The 15279-nt window shown below is 43.8% G+C and overlaps 1 protein-coding gene across 1 annotated transcript in view; it reads left to right on the forward strand.

The window, feature by feature from the left end:
* Positions 1 to 15279, forward strand: part of LOC103354602 (potassium voltage-gated channel subfamily H member 7-like) — a 66375-nt gene that overhangs the window by 37461 nt on the left and 13635 nt on the right. The window contains exons 8-14 of the mRNA XM_008278040.1: positions 1457 to 1882; positions 6814 to 7045; positions 7151 to 7318; positions 7641 to 7840; positions 9823 to 10075; positions 12105 to 12310; positions 13448 to 13532. Coding sequence (XP_008276262.1) covers positions 1457 to 1882; positions 6814 to 7045; positions 7151 to 7318; positions 7641 to 7840; positions 9823 to 10075; positions 12105 to 12310; positions 13448 to 13532 — 1570 coding nt within the window. The remainder of the gene's footprint in view (positions 1 to 1456; positions 1883 to 6813; positions 7046 to 7150; positions 7319 to 7640; positions 7841 to 9822; positions 10076 to 12104; positions 12311 to 13447; positions 13533 to 15279) is intronic.

Below are 15279 nucleotides of genomic sequence, written 5' to 3' on the forward strand. Positions count from 1 at the left end.
TAATGAAGTGGCAGCTTGATGAATAATAGAACGTATTCCCTTTTGTCTGTCCTTTGGTGTCTGATCGATTTCAAAGGTTATCCCATATCAGAGGGGAAAAGCATTTGACCCTCCCCATCGCACAGAGAGAAGGAGTTTCTAATAAACAATTCAATTATTAACCCTTCGGCCTTTTTGTGCTATACATCATCCTTCTGTTCTCCGGTCCTCCGCTCTCAATCACAGGGGCTATAAAGGTGAGCGGGGCAGAGATAAGGGTTAGGGTTTCATTCTCTGGCTCACTCACTTGCAGTAATTGTCTCTCTCCCCTTGCAGCCCGTTTACTTTGCCTTCCTCTCTGTCTTTGCATTCCTTCTCGGAGCTTCCTCAGTGAAAGAACCACATCCTATTGAACACTTAGAATAGTAGATGTATCCTCTGCCTACACCTATAATTACCTCCAAGTCATTGAGACTCTTGTCCGAAATGGTCCATGACGCTGATGTAATATTGATGCTAAAAGCTATGAGGGCACGCTGCATATAGTAACTGCAATAACAGAGATAATGATAGTGACATGCAGGCTCACTGGAATGGATTATAGCCTAATCCTTCATGCAGTTCTTTCATCTTTCATGCATTGCTGGGTTTTTGTTTTTTTTAGTTCATTTTCTCTGTTCTGATGTTAACGTATGCACAGCTTTCCAGGTGTTTCTCCCTCACGATAAGAGGTTTCACTTCCAAAACAGCAGATACAATCTTAACACCTTCTCATGCTTATTGCAGTAAAGCAGCCTGCTCCTCTAAGAATTACACTAGAAGCATGTTTTTATCCTTTATTTAACACATTCACTAAATGATTTATGTGTGGGGAAGTTACACCTCAAGTACTCTGCTCATGCAAGAATTTGTTTTTGTTGTCAGATAGTGTTGAACTGCATTAGGATTGTACACCACTGCATTTGACCTGTACTCGACCTAATCTTCATGTGTGTGCACAAACATGCTAATACATACTGATATATATAAAAATGTAACCTATTTTCTTGAACCATGGGGCATAATTAAGATTCTTCTTCTCATAATCCTTCTCGTTTTATGGAAAAGTATTGCACAGTGGAGAATTTTAGTACAGTTTTTTTTCTAACAAACCTGACATTAAAGGCTAGCGAGGAGATTTACACCTTCACAAAGTTGGAGAACTTGTGAAATCAAAGCAGCAGATGATTCCCAAAATGCTCATCCTAGATTTCCCATTTCTCACCACCATCTTTTCTTACACCTTCCCTTCTTCCTAAGCGGCCAAATCTTTTAAACTTCGCACCTCTCGTTTGTAACACACACCCCCACATGCACAAAAAACCATCCGTGGAGTGGCCCTTCCAACAAGACCGTAGAGAATCTGCAGAAAGCAGCACGGAGCGAAATGAATCCTCCACTTTGTTAAAGCTGATCAGTCCTCTGTGTTCCTCTCCAGGTTCTTTCTCTGGGTGCAGACGTGCTGCCTGAGTACAAGCTCCAGACGCCACGTATAGATAAGTTTACAATCCTTCACTACAGCCCCTTCAAAGCGGTGTGGGACTGGCTGATCCTGCTGCTGGTCATCTACACGGCCATCTTCACCCCCTACTCTGCTGCCTTCCTCCTCAACGACATCGAGGAGCAGAGGAGGCGGGAGTGCGGCTACTCCTGCTCGCCGCTCAACGTGGTGGATCTGATCGTGGACATCATGTTCATTGTGGACATCCTCATCAACTTCAGGACCACTTACGTGAACATCAACGAGGAGGTGGTGAGCCACCCGGCCAAGATCGCCATCCACTACTTTAAAGGCTGGTTCCTCATAGACATGGTGGCCGCCATTCCATTCGACCTGCTCATCTTTGGCTCAGGATCTGACGAGGTGAGACTTAATTAGTTTGTCAGTCCGTACTGGGGGTAGTGACGCTGATTTAAAAGTTGTCTGTTAGAATCTCAATCAACAAACTTGTTATCATGTTCATCATGTTGGATTTGAAACAACAGTGCCTCCTAAAAATACTTTCATTTACATCTCAACTGATTTCTCATTTTAAAAGAAACGTCCAGTTTGAAGGAGCTAAAAAGCTCCTTCCCCAAGAACACTGGGCTTCACATCCCATGTGGGACCACTATTCTTAAACTTGAGCTTTGTTCACTTGCCATTTGCTTAGATTGAGGCACAGAACTGCATGATCAGTTTTACAACAAGCCAAAGCCTTTTTCCTTCTTGTCAGTGTCAGTGTTAGTTTCATTCCCCTAAAACAACTTTCTGAGAAGCTAATTTGCAGAGAGCAATCCTCTTCACAGGTCCTGTGAACATTGCAAAGCTGCAGAGAATTGGTTGCGCCTGTGTTGTGACACGAGACCTCCAGCAGTCATGTTTCTGAGCTGTTTTCTCAAACGCTTACACTCCTAAACCGATCTGACGCTCGGCTGTCACATCTGCTTCCCTCCGCTTTCTCTTCACCAGAGCCAGACTGGAAGGCCCGGGGCGGTCCATATGAGTTAAAAAGGTCTCAGCCCGGGACAAACCGGGAGACGATCAGAGAGCAGTTTGGAGGAAGCATTGTCTTAAATATACAACGAGTATCTGAACAGAGCGTTTTTATGTCACTGGCTCAGACCCTGTTTAGGATTTACAGAAATAAAAATAAATAAATCAGGATTTTTTTCACATCTCTTGCTACTTTAGGACCTCGAGAATTAAACAAGTTAAATGCTGCTGGCTTTTGCATTTCCTAACAAAGATCGCGTCCTAAACTGAGTGGCTGTAGCATTTGCTGGCAAACAGCGTGTAGTTGGATGAGTGGAGGTTCAGGTCTGTGATGTTTTGTTCTTCGGACTCTGAAGGTGCCAAACTGGCCGAGGCTTCCCGTCAGAGTGGAAGCTTGTAACTTACAGTGTTTACATGATTGTTAAACACGGCCTCTTTTTCCTCAACCTGCTTTCCTCAGCAGCACAGGACGGCTTCTGTTTCTGGTTGCAACTGTTGGCTGAGAGTGAGCATGCCAATCACATCTGTGTGTGGGTGGAGGCCTGAGCAGCGATAGAAACTGACAGCGATTGTTAGTTTTCTTCTTTTGTTTAGTTTTTTTAACAAAGTAACCTTGGACATATGAGAAACCCAATTTATCAAACGCATTGAAATGAAGGAAATGAGGTGTGTTGGGAAGTCATGACACTGACTCGTTGTTCGATTTGAATAGTTGTTGTACTTCCATTGTTCATTTCACTCATGTCCAAATGTGGTTGGATGCAGACATCCAGCGTCTTTCATTTTCAAATCACAGCAGAGCCGAGAGTTTCCGAAAATGTGTGAAAATGCCAGACGCCAGGATACGGGATGAAACTCGACGTTCCAAAACACTCACAAAAGCGAGGGCCTGATGTCAGGCTGTTGGTTTGCCGAGTCATTATTTACACAAAAGTGAGGGCCTGATGTCAGGTTGTTGGTTTGCCGAGTCATTATTTACCATTAGGTGTGTGTTTCTGGGAGGGAGTCCATGGCTGGAGGCCGGCGGTGAGTGACAGGTGGAGAAAAAAGAGCAGACAGCTGAGCGACGCGGCGGCACCATGTACGTTCTCGACATGCAGCCAGATGACTAGCGCGGTGACAGAATGTGTGTTCCCGTTACAAAGCACATGGTGTCAGGATGAGTAGAATGACAAAATGCTGTATTTTTAGCTCCTCCAATCACCGGCAGAAACTGAAAATAACACATCCATGTACAGTTTTAGCTCCTGTCTTTAAGGTGTGTTATTTTAGCTTTCTGTACAGAGACAGGGACTATTTTTAGACCTGATCTCGTGCACCTTTGTTGCCTGGAAACCGACAATATGTTAAATTCTTCTCTCTCTTTTTTGCTGATTTCGTTAGGAATGTGGCAGATTGAAGTCTCCTGTGAGAGATTCTCTCTGGGTTTGCAGCCGGTGTAGGACTTGTGCAGTGCAGGCTGGCAAATCCGGTGGTGCTGAATTTACCTACAGAAGTCATTTGAACTCCTTCCTCATTTTCATATCAATGCCTTGTTGTGAAAAGATGAGATTATTTGCATATTATGTTCGCATTCACATGTGTTCACATTTGGGGTAATTGCAAATTTTGGAGGTTGGCTGTGAAAATGAAGCCTGAGCCAGAATTTAAATGTTGTTGTTCTTTATATTCTGGCCGGGCTACAGTGACCTCTAAACTACGCCGACACTTTTTCTCAGAACGTTACGGGGCGTATGTGGTTTTACTTTAATATGAGGAGGGTTTTTAAGTGCTCACCGGAGAAATCTCGTCTAGTGCTCAGCTAGAAATTGCTCTTCCACAGTGTGAGGCTATTATTTATTGTCAGTGAAGCAGTTCCACAATGTTGATCATGTCAACATGATTATCGATCGAGTCTTGTCCTTGGAGAAAGCTGTTTATTCTCACAAATTGTCTTTTTCTTTAATGGGAGATGTTTTGATTTTCTTTCCCCAAAATGTGAACCTGGCATGTTTAATTAGTTGTTTCTCCCCTTCACAGTCTGTTTTTTGGTCTGCATTGTGTTGCCTTATACACAAATGCACTCCAACTCTATTATGCTGCAGAACCTGCGATGGCGGCTGTGCTAAACAAAGAAGAAAGAGGAGGCAGCTCCATTGTAACAGGCAGCCCCCTCAATCTCACTTTTGCCTGGCGGTATTGTGCGCGCAGTCAGAATAGACGCCGATTTGTGTTTTAAATCCTCGTGCAGCTATTTACTCAGACAGTAATACAGTTGTGAATAATATGTTTGTTCTCTTCTCAGATTAGATGAAGAAGAGAAGCAGTGGGCTGGCTGTTGGCCTGCTCCGTGACAAGCGCAGCATTCACAGGGAATGTGTCCACTTTGTAATTCTGACAGCGCACAAGCTGCAAGAGATATTAATGTGGTTAAATCCCTACTGTTAAAATGAAAAGGGATTACACGGTAACATGTTTCCTTAAAGGTGTAGTGACAGTTCCACAGAGAGCTATCACCAACTCAGCAACACCGACTCAACAACCAACTGTTGTTTTGCTCAAAGAATCGACAAGAAGAACAACATCCTCCTGCAGTCCGTTCACCCATACGGTTCATGACTAGCTGCTGAGCATTGTCAAGCATCGGGCCACCGCTCGCAAGCTGCTTTCTAATTAGACAAAAGTTAGACTGAAGTACTTTCATTTTCTAAATATCTGACAGCACGTTGTGTCCAGGTGCACAGATTCAGAATGTTATATCACAACCTTGGTGGACTCTTGGTGTTTTAAAGCGGCCAAGTGAGCCTGCAAAGCCGCGGTGGCAGATGGCCAGAGGGATATTTGGCGGATATGTTTTATACAGCTGGTTGCTAATGGGAGCTTTCGCTTCACGCCTCAGCCCCAAACGCCTCAGACTTACTGTAAGCCCAGATTTTAATCAACATTACACTGTGTGGGTCGCAGCGTACAGCGTGTGCCGTGTCATCTGTGCAGGTCACTCAGAGTCAGCAGCATTACACCTCAGGCAGTGCACGCTCACAGACGACAGTCGCCTGATAATTTAGGGCTCATCTGTTTCTATGTTTGATTCATTCACTGTTCCCTGTGTTGTCAGTGACAGTCGGCGCTGGCCAGATGCACCGCAGTGAATAATGGTGGTGATTTAGGGGTGAGATTGGGAGGACGGAGGCTCTTTAATGGACCCATCAGAAGCAGCTACTGCACTTCTCCTCACCGCGACGGAGACACGCTCGCCGCCATGAATCATTCGCCTTCAAAAACACACACAGCCCCCTTTTCGCTTTTAGTACTCTAAATAATCCATGTCATATTTACTCTCACCTGTACAGGAGGTGTAAATAAGCAGGCGGCGGCGTGAGGAAGCACAATTACTGCAGGAGGCTGTGGGTAATCATTTCCCAAAGGATATTAGGATAATTGTCAGGCGTGATAGGGAGTGGTAGGACCTATTAGCATTCTCTCCTATTGTGTCCACAGATTGTGCGACACTAATAGATCGGGACTTGTGTCATGGCTCTATGTGTGTTTAGAAAATAGAGAGGATGGATTAATGTGCTTTGAATCAAACCGAGCAGGAGGCAGTTTGTGTACAATGTATGCACGCAAGTCTGTGTTCGATCAGCGTGTGTTTGTGTGGGGCTGTTTTAAATAGTGATCTCCAAGGATTTGATGACGGTTCCAAGCTGTTAATATTTAGCTGTTAATTCATATGCAATTATTAAAAAGTACTTCATCATCGGCAAACAGATGACACACATCCCATCTCCTTCTATTGTCTTTAGTCAATTCAGTTAAAAGACAATCCGTACTGACTTCATACTGAGGGAAACCTTAAAAGATCTCTTTACAGCAACAGAAATAATCCAGGAATTATCCATTGTCTGTCTCGTGTACGTGGAGTGTGAATAAGATTAAGTATTCTTAAGCCATCGTGACCCGACCGCAACCTCTGACACCGAGAGAAAACAAACAACTTGTTCACTTTGATCGCTTGAAAAAGGTCGCTGGTGTCTCGTATTGACTTGAACCTGGATGTTATTTTTAAATTTCTGCATTTCTCGGTGGTGGTGGCTGTTCAGTACTTTCTAAATAAAGCTCTCATGTTGTCCTGCACATGTTGAACCAATTCTGGACAAATATGTGACATAAAATCCAGCCAATCAAAGGAAGCAGCAAATAGCAAAGATGCCCCAAAGTGCAGTGACTGGCTGCCGATCCACAAGGGTGGAGCCTCAAAAAGCCTCAGGGACAACACTGTACGCTTTTATTAAACATAGACAGTTTCAAGTGACTAACTGAGTCCTTTCCTTGGTTCCTAGACCACCACTCTGATCGGCCTGCTGAAGACAGCCCGTCTCCTACGGCTGGTGAGAGTCGCCCGTAAGCTGGACCGCTACTCAGAGTACGGTGCTGCCGTCCTGATCCTGCTCATGTGCATCTTTGCGCTCATCGCACATTGGCTGGCCTGCATCTGGTACGCCATTGGTAACGTGGAGAGGCCTTACCTGGACCACAAGATCGGCTGGCTGGACAACCTGGGGGTGTCAATAGGTAGCGCTGTCTTCTGGTGTTGCTTTGGAGGCCATGCATCAAGGTTGGAAAATGATTTTTTAAAAATTAAACCATGTTTATTGTCCGTTTTGTCTTTTATTAAAGGAAAAAAGTACAACTACACTGACCCGAGCTCAGGTCCGTCCATCAAAGATAAGTACGTCACAGCGCTGTACTTCACCTTCAGCAGTCTGACCAGCGTGGGCTTCGGGAACGTCTCCCCCAACACCAACTCTGAGAAGATCTTCTCCATCTGTGTCATGCTCATCGGATGTGAGTGAGAGGCTGGAGCCCTCCGTCATCAGGGTTGCATGAGAAAAGAACAGATATTTACAGAACAGCTCCTTTAGAAGTCCACACTGACATTCACTCAGCAGCTACACATGATCTTTTTCGAGTAAAGATCCACACAAGTATTAATGTCACCTCCTGATATCGTATAGTTGCAATACAACAGGTTCCCACTGCATGAAAGTTTTCACACATGGGTGCATTTCTGGCAGCAGCAGCAGCAGGTTTGAGGTATGTATTGTGTTGTGTATGAGCACGCTCACCCGCCTCTACTCAACGGTCACCTCTGTGGCTTCTCTCCCAGCTCTAATGTACGCCAGCATCTTTGGGAATGTGTCTGCCATCATCCAGAGGTTGTATTCAGGTACAGCCAGGTATCACCTCCAGATGCTACGGGTCAAAGAATTCATTCGCTTCCACCAGATCCCCAACCCGCTGAGGCAGAGGCTGGAGGAGTACTTCCAACATGCCTGGACGTACACCAACGGCATCGACATGAACATGGTACGAGCAGGAGCGTGTGTGCCAGTGTGTGTTTCCTGTAGGTGGACGGTGTGATGGTGGTTTAATTACAGTTATAATAAATGAAGTTTGTTGTGCTTTCTTCAGTTGCTTCTTCTCTCCTTCCCAGTTTCATTTGAGTGGGTTTGATGTTTTGAACACCATTTCTGCTGACTTCCAACTCTCCTGTCCTGAAATGCTCTCACCACATCCACATGAAGCAATCTCACTATGTCCTTGGCATAGTATAATGTTTTCATCACGATTATACTGTGCAGTGTTCAGCCATAGCCACAAGTGAAATGAAAGCCACAGTTACTGTGTATGCATACAGTAAGTCTGGCTTTTCTCATCATGATACTGCTCATGGTACTTATATAAGTTTGTCTTTTCCATGTCTGCCTCATGTCAAATGGAATGACCGCACCACTCTGGTAAGAGCAGGAGGTACATGTGCTAACACAACTAATGTTTATATGAGTGTTCCTCAGTGGTAGAGCTTCATCTAGCCGTGTCTGACACTAGTAGTGGAATGCTTTCATTTATTTATGGACAGAAAACGAGTGTATTCTATTAAGCTAAGGTTTTAATGTATTTCATTGTTGTCCCAAACATGCATGTTATCAGAGGGCATAGTCCCTCCGTGTTTTATCTGTCACACAGCGTATTGTACATACATGAACACACAACTATACTGTACATAGTTGCTGTGATGCCACATCTACCGTTTGTACCTACGCATGCCGTACTGAGGGAGACACACAACACTGTGCTCCTCGCGGGTCCCAGTAAACGTCTATCACTGGTAGACTTGCATGTGGCCTGCCTTGAAGTCCCTTTGCATGAAATCTGTGTATTCAAACACAACCCCATGATATTCATCTGGTACCAGAGACAGAGTGAATCATGCCTGTGAGAGTGGGCACAGCCTCGGCGGGCACTGCCAGGTTTCCCTCCCACTGTGGGAGGCTTGGCCAGGCGCTCCGCTGTGGCACCTGCGCTTGCCAAATGTTGTTCAGTCTTTCCTTTCCAAATCTACCGATCAGTTTTTGTTACGAGCAACAAAAAAGCCTGTCAGAGCCAGAAACCCAGTTCAGGCAACATTTCTTTTGCTCTGCTCGTGTCATTAGCACATCGTAGTTTATGTGTAAATGACAAAGACAAGAAATGTGTTTTCGTGTTGCAACTGTCCCCTTGGTGTCCTTGAAGCTCTCCTCCTCACCTCCCAATGTCTAAAACTGTCGTCCTTATTTGCAGTCAGTTCAAGTTGTCCGCGGATCATTAGTTGTTGTTGTCAGTGGTCAATGTATTTTTGTCTTTAAAGGGTAAGTCTGTTTTTGTGCTTTAAAAGTTGATAGAAATGTTAAATCTAATGTTAAAATGACTTCTTAACTTTTTAACAGTCTCCAAGGCTAACTTACTCCAATGGGTAGGACTTTACTGATCATGGTTTTTCATATTCTTATTTCATGCAGATTATGGGTCAAATTATTGAGAAATAATTCAGCAGATATTCTTTGAGACAAGTTTAAATAGTGTTTCTGGTTTTTGGTCTTGCATATACTAGATTAGTTTCATTACTTCCGTACGTAGAGGCTTACTTAAATGAATTAAGGTCTAAATACTGAACCTGTGTTCTGAGTGTGTGCTGTTGCTTATCTGCAGTTTCTTAGTCTCTAAATGTTCTGTCCTGTCTTTCATCTTAAGCTGCTCAAAGGCTCACAAACCAATAAATTGCTCCTCTGTGTAAAGACATTGCAGGCTATTTCTACTGCAGGATATAATAGGTTTTGAGAAGAAGGAAAGAACACAAGTGGCAATTGTATCAAATTTCTCTGGAAATCCAGTCGATTTGACCCGCGATTCACCCCAAACCAAAACTGAATACACATTAAAAACCACAGCTTATGAAACAACATCAAAAGAACAAAGCCTCCACATTGCATCTAACCGTACTCATGCTTCCACCCGTCTTTTACACTCAGGTCCTGAAGGGTTTCCCCGAGTGCCTGCAGGCAGATATCTGCCTCCACCTCAACAAGAACCTTCTGCAGGGCTGTAAGGCATTCCGCGGAGCCACCAAAGGCTGCCTCCGGGCCCTGGCCATGAGGTTCAAGACCACCCATGCACCCCCTGGAGACACACTGGTCCACAGCGGAGACGTGCTCACGGCACTCTACTTCGTCTCCCGCGGCTCCATCGAAATCCTCAAAGATGACATCGTGGTGGCCATCCTGGGTGGGTCTCCTGCACAAGAGCATTTGGTAGTAGAGGTGGAATGACATCAGCATGAAACTGTTTGTTGACTGATCCACACTGACAGATTTTTAAAAAACAACATTTGTAGAGGCATCAGGAAAGCTTGTCTCCTCCTACACAGATCTGGCAGAAACACGTCGTGTCCTTTCAAGTGTTTTTGGGTTCTATATGGGGACCAGACTTCCTAAAGTCCTCCTTTTGGCCTTCACATTAGATCCCACAAACTTCCATGAACTGATCAACTATAAGATAGAAAACTCCCTATCTTCCAGGACACATAGACATTTGAAAAGTCATCCATTAGTTCTCCTAACTCGAGGCCGTCAGGTCTTAGGATGCTGAGTGTGACATAAAAGACGCTGTGTTTAAGCAGCATGTGCCCACTCACAAAGTGGAACTGTGGTGACACTGATACAGCTTTCAGGTATGCAAAATGTCTAAATGTTCCTAATTAGCCCAGTGAATTCTGTTAATGAGCCAGCTCAAAAACACTTCAAAAGATCCGCAGAGGAGCATGACTGATACTTCTGTCATTCCAGCCCAGTTAGCTGTGCCTCAACTCCCCTCCATTAGCGTAGACGCTGGTGGGCCAACTAAATGAAGATGGCTCTGTTCTGCTGTGATACGGCCGGTTTGGCAGCAGAGATCCCTGTTGGGTGTGTTGTATTAACTTACTTCAAAGAACATTGTGATCGCTGCCGCCTTACAATCGTGCCCAAGATGAAGGGAGAGGACAGAAAAGACCGGGGGAGGACACATGGTGGGATGAAGGTAACGGAGGATATGTGCTGATGGGAGAACGAAAGCATGATTGCTTTCAAATAGAGATGGATGACAATGGAAGCAGGGAGTGATGGAGAGCTGAGCGAGTGGGCAGGGTAGAAAGAAGAGACAAACAACGGGAGAGAACCAACGGGAAAGTAAAAGGAAGGAGGCAGGTTGAGGAATTCAGGGAGAGAAGTGAAGTGACAGAGGAAGAAAAGAAGGTAGTGAGAATGCCGTGTGGTTGTCAGTGTGGCGTGAGGCGGTGCTTGATGATGGATAGAGGTACCGACAGCTTCCATATGCAGTCACAGTAAATCCTTCTGTCCAACCCCAGCAGCCGGCTGCTGTATCCTACCGAGCCTTTGTCTTTTAATGACCACTTCCATGCAGCCAATCAGGGCTGGCGGATGCTGATGACACTGCAGGGTCATAATGAGCAAGAGCCGTGGACAAGGAAGCTGTAGGTTACGCACAATATCTGCAAGAAAACTGCTGATTCCTCCATTTTCATGCCATACATCATGAATGTGTTGGAGCTTACAGCACCGATACGATCGAAACGTAAAGCTGGATATAATGAACACGGCAAAGCTACACACACAGCAGCATGTACATTAGAAGTTATTACTCAAGTCAACGTAAATATTTAATTATGTGTACTATATAGATGAGCTACAGATGGGCTGTGTAATTGAAGAAATGACTGAAACTGTTTTAAAAGCTTAGTTTTATTTGATAGCCTTATTTCACGTGACATTTTTAAAAAGTGTGTTCACATTTATCCCTGTACTTTTTTTGTAATGTCACTATTTATTTGATAATTTCACCTTTCAAAACAACGATGTTACACACATGTTGCACACTTTAGTGATTATTTATTAGTTACTTACTGATTTAATATTGGGCCCCTTCAAACAGACAGTCCACTACAGCGAGCGCTCAACCCTGTGGCCATCCCATGTAGGTCATTACTCACTAAACAGACACAGAATTGTTTGGCCTGCGTGACTTCATGCGTAAATCCCTTTTTTAGATGACTGTGATGCCCTTCAGCCTCTTTAACATTCTCACGCTTCTCTGCCAGGTGGCCTGTCTCTTTATAGGTCACCATATACAGCGCCGCATACTGTCCAGCTGTATGGAGCTCAATGCAAACTCCACATTTCCATGGACTTAAAATGCCCCTTGTTTGGACTGAAAAGGCTCAGCTGCTTGTATTTGATTGGCATTGTTTGTTCTCCAGGCAAGAATGACATCTTCGGTGAGATGATCCATCTGTTCACCAAGCCAGGGAAGTCCTGTGCAGACGTGCGGGCGCTGAGCTACTGCGACCTGCACACCATCCAGAGGGAGGAGATCCTGGAGGTGCTGGACATGTACCCAGAGTTCGCCGACCATTTCCTCACCAACCTGGAGTTAACCTTTGACCTCCGTGATGAAAATGCAAAGGTAATTATTATTTTATCTTGTTATTCCTGCCTTTAAACGTAATGGTCTGGGATGTAGCACAGAAATGGATAGAAGGAAATCAATCTTACTTGTTCTGCTTTACTGTACAGCGAGAAAGCTTCTTGTGGAGCCCATTAACTTGAATTAAAGAGTCTTTTCCTTGTAGCATGTCTCTGCCATGTCCATTTAAATTGAACAAATCACTTTTTTTATTAATTCATTTTAGTGCTTCGGTTCATCCATGGTTGGAGAAATAAAAGAATGATAGTTAATTTAGACTTTTTTTCTTTAATCTGCCATTTACTGGAAGACAAGAGTGAGAGATAGAGTGTATTAATCAAGCTCTAAGGGTGGATGTTACAGACAGAGGACACGATGTAGCCTGTAATTATGACGAACCGAGTGCAAGAGCGGCTTTATGTGAACTTAAATCCACATTAGTCGCTTGTGTTATTTATCTTTTTAAAAAGGAGAGCTGTGAGTGCACTTTGCGTTGGCCTTTTGTTACTTATTCAGAGAAAGAAGAGAGGGATGCAGAGGGAAAGAGACACACGAGAAGGTTCTGGTAGAATTACAGGAAAACCAGCGAACATGGTGCTCAGACAAGACAGGAAGGAGTTTCTGTTGTTTAGTTAAGGAAGGCTCAGTTCTAGTCCAGCTCCAAGGTAAAAGGATGCCATTTCCACTTTGTGTGCTGGCTGTTTTCACGATGCCCATCCCTGCAGAAAACAAAGAGAACCTCAGAGCAGCAACCTGTGCAAGGATTTAGATTGGTTCCTTCAGTGAATTAGCCGTTTTTATGACAGCGCTCGCCTCCCTCTGTATAAATGCTGCACCCAAACACTTCCCACATCACTGCTTTGCAGGGCACAGTTGCTGCATCCTGGGCTTAGCACCGCCCAACATAGCTGTGATTGGTTTAATGAAACACATGAAGCTTTTTTTTCTCAATGATACTGAGGTTCAGCCAGACTGTCTGTAGGGCGGACAGCGCTGTGGAGGTTGGTCTGGCTGCGTGAGACAACGTGCTCTAGGACATATTAACTCGTGTATTTGCATGATTTAAATCTAGAGCAGTCCAGGTGAGCGGCTCAATCACCCTATGTGCATTAATATGTGTCCTTTGTCCATTCACAGACGACTCACTCACAAGGAACTGATTCTAACGTGGATGACATCAAGTGTCGAAGACGGGTGTCATACCGGAGAAAGTCCTCCGCAGGTCAGCTTGATGCAGCATCACTTGTGTTGAAGTGGTTTTTAATTAGAAGCCCTGTTTGGTTTTACAGCTGCACCCCGTGCACAGGCTGCTGTCGGGTGACTGTTCTTCAAACACTTGCTCATAGCGGTGTCATTTATTCAGCTGACGAACATGTCAGTCCCTCTGCAGCTTTATTAGAAAATGAAGACAGATTAAAACCAGATCTTATATAAACAGTGCTCCACCCAGTATCCCTGCTGCCAGTTGGCCTTACTGGAGGTTTAGTTGTATTTTTACTGCAATATAAAAACTCAGCCACGGCTCAGAGCAAAGCAAACTCAAAAATGTAGTTTGGGCAGTTTAGCAAAGTCTTAAGGCCATAAATAATAATAATAATCATAACAATCATAATAATAATAAAATAAACCATGAAAGTCTTTGATTATTTATTTTCCAAACATTGAGAAGATCTGAGATCAACATGTCCAAGTGCCCAAAGATGGTACCAATACTGGTAAAAATCAATAAATAATGATAATATATTATATATAGATATTTTACTACTTTACATTATTTTTCTCACTATTCTGCACATTCACTCCAGACAGATATCCCACCATACTTGCAACATCTGCATCTATGTCAGTGTTTAAGCGTGTTTCATTTTTCTCTTGAACGTTTCGTCTCCTCTCTGCTTTCAGTCATGACATCCTGGTTTCACTAAGAAGAGCAGAACTTTTTCTGTTTTTGATGAAAGCGATGGTTACCTTATATTTGGTTCATCTTCCAGACAACACTGCATCTTACACAAAATGACAGTTTGTAAAATTTCTGGCTGATAAACATTATTTTGGCATTTTTCTTCCAAGACCACATGAGTTGATTGATTACCAGAATCAGAACAGTATTTGCACATAAAGTCTCCACTGTGGTTAAATAACATAAATTAAAATGTGTCTGCTTTGCATATAATGTATACTTGGACTGAATCGTTTGATTTAGTGTTTGTAGAGTAAATAAGCAGCTTAGTTTTAATCAGGCTAATGTTTCCCTTCGTATCAGGTAGCTTACGTAACCACATGTTACGGTCAAAATGAGTTCCCTGCTCGCTTTTCTTTGACTTAAGAGCACATTTTACTACCAGACACAAATCCACAATAATTACGCAGCCTTGCTTTTATATGTGCAGTGGAGCACAGAGAGATTTTTTTATATTAATTTCATCAAGTGATGATTAATATCATCAGGTTTATGACTGTTCTTATAGCAACATGTAGACGATTAACCTTCTTCTCTGAGAGTTAAAGGCCTGAGGGGGAACTGCTAAGATGTGTGAGATCTTTTTTTTGGTGGACCTTCCAGTGGTTGTCCTCTAAAGACACGAAGGTTGTTTTCCACCACAAGCACTTGTGACTCTCAGTCCATAGTTTAAGCAGCTCATCTATACCATGGTGCCTCCAGGTGATGTTTGAGTTACATAACGCAGCCTCTGCGATGTGAAGTATCCACTTAACATACCAAAGCTGTACTCACTCTATTCCCAGTCCCCTATCATGAATGTCTGCTGGCCCAGCTCCAGCGTGATAGCCCGGCGTTACGTAAAAAGGAGTGTTTTAAGAAGTAAGATTAGCCGCGAAAGCAGAGTCGCTTCAGCTTCGCAGGCTTAGTTTTATGATTAAGTCTCAACGAGGCTAGTTATCAGTCAGCTTAGCCTTAGCTTAGCCCTATAAAACGGGATCATAATGAGATAAATCAAAACCACGTTGCT

This window comes from Stegastes partitus, unplaced genomic scaffold (assembly GCF_000690725.1).
Source record: "Stegastes partitus isolate 25-593 unplaced genomic scaffold, Stegastes_partitus-1.0.2 Scaffold113, whole genome shotgun sequence".
NCBI lineage: Eukaryota > Metazoa > Chordata > Actinopteri > Pomacentridae > Stegastes > Stegastes partitus.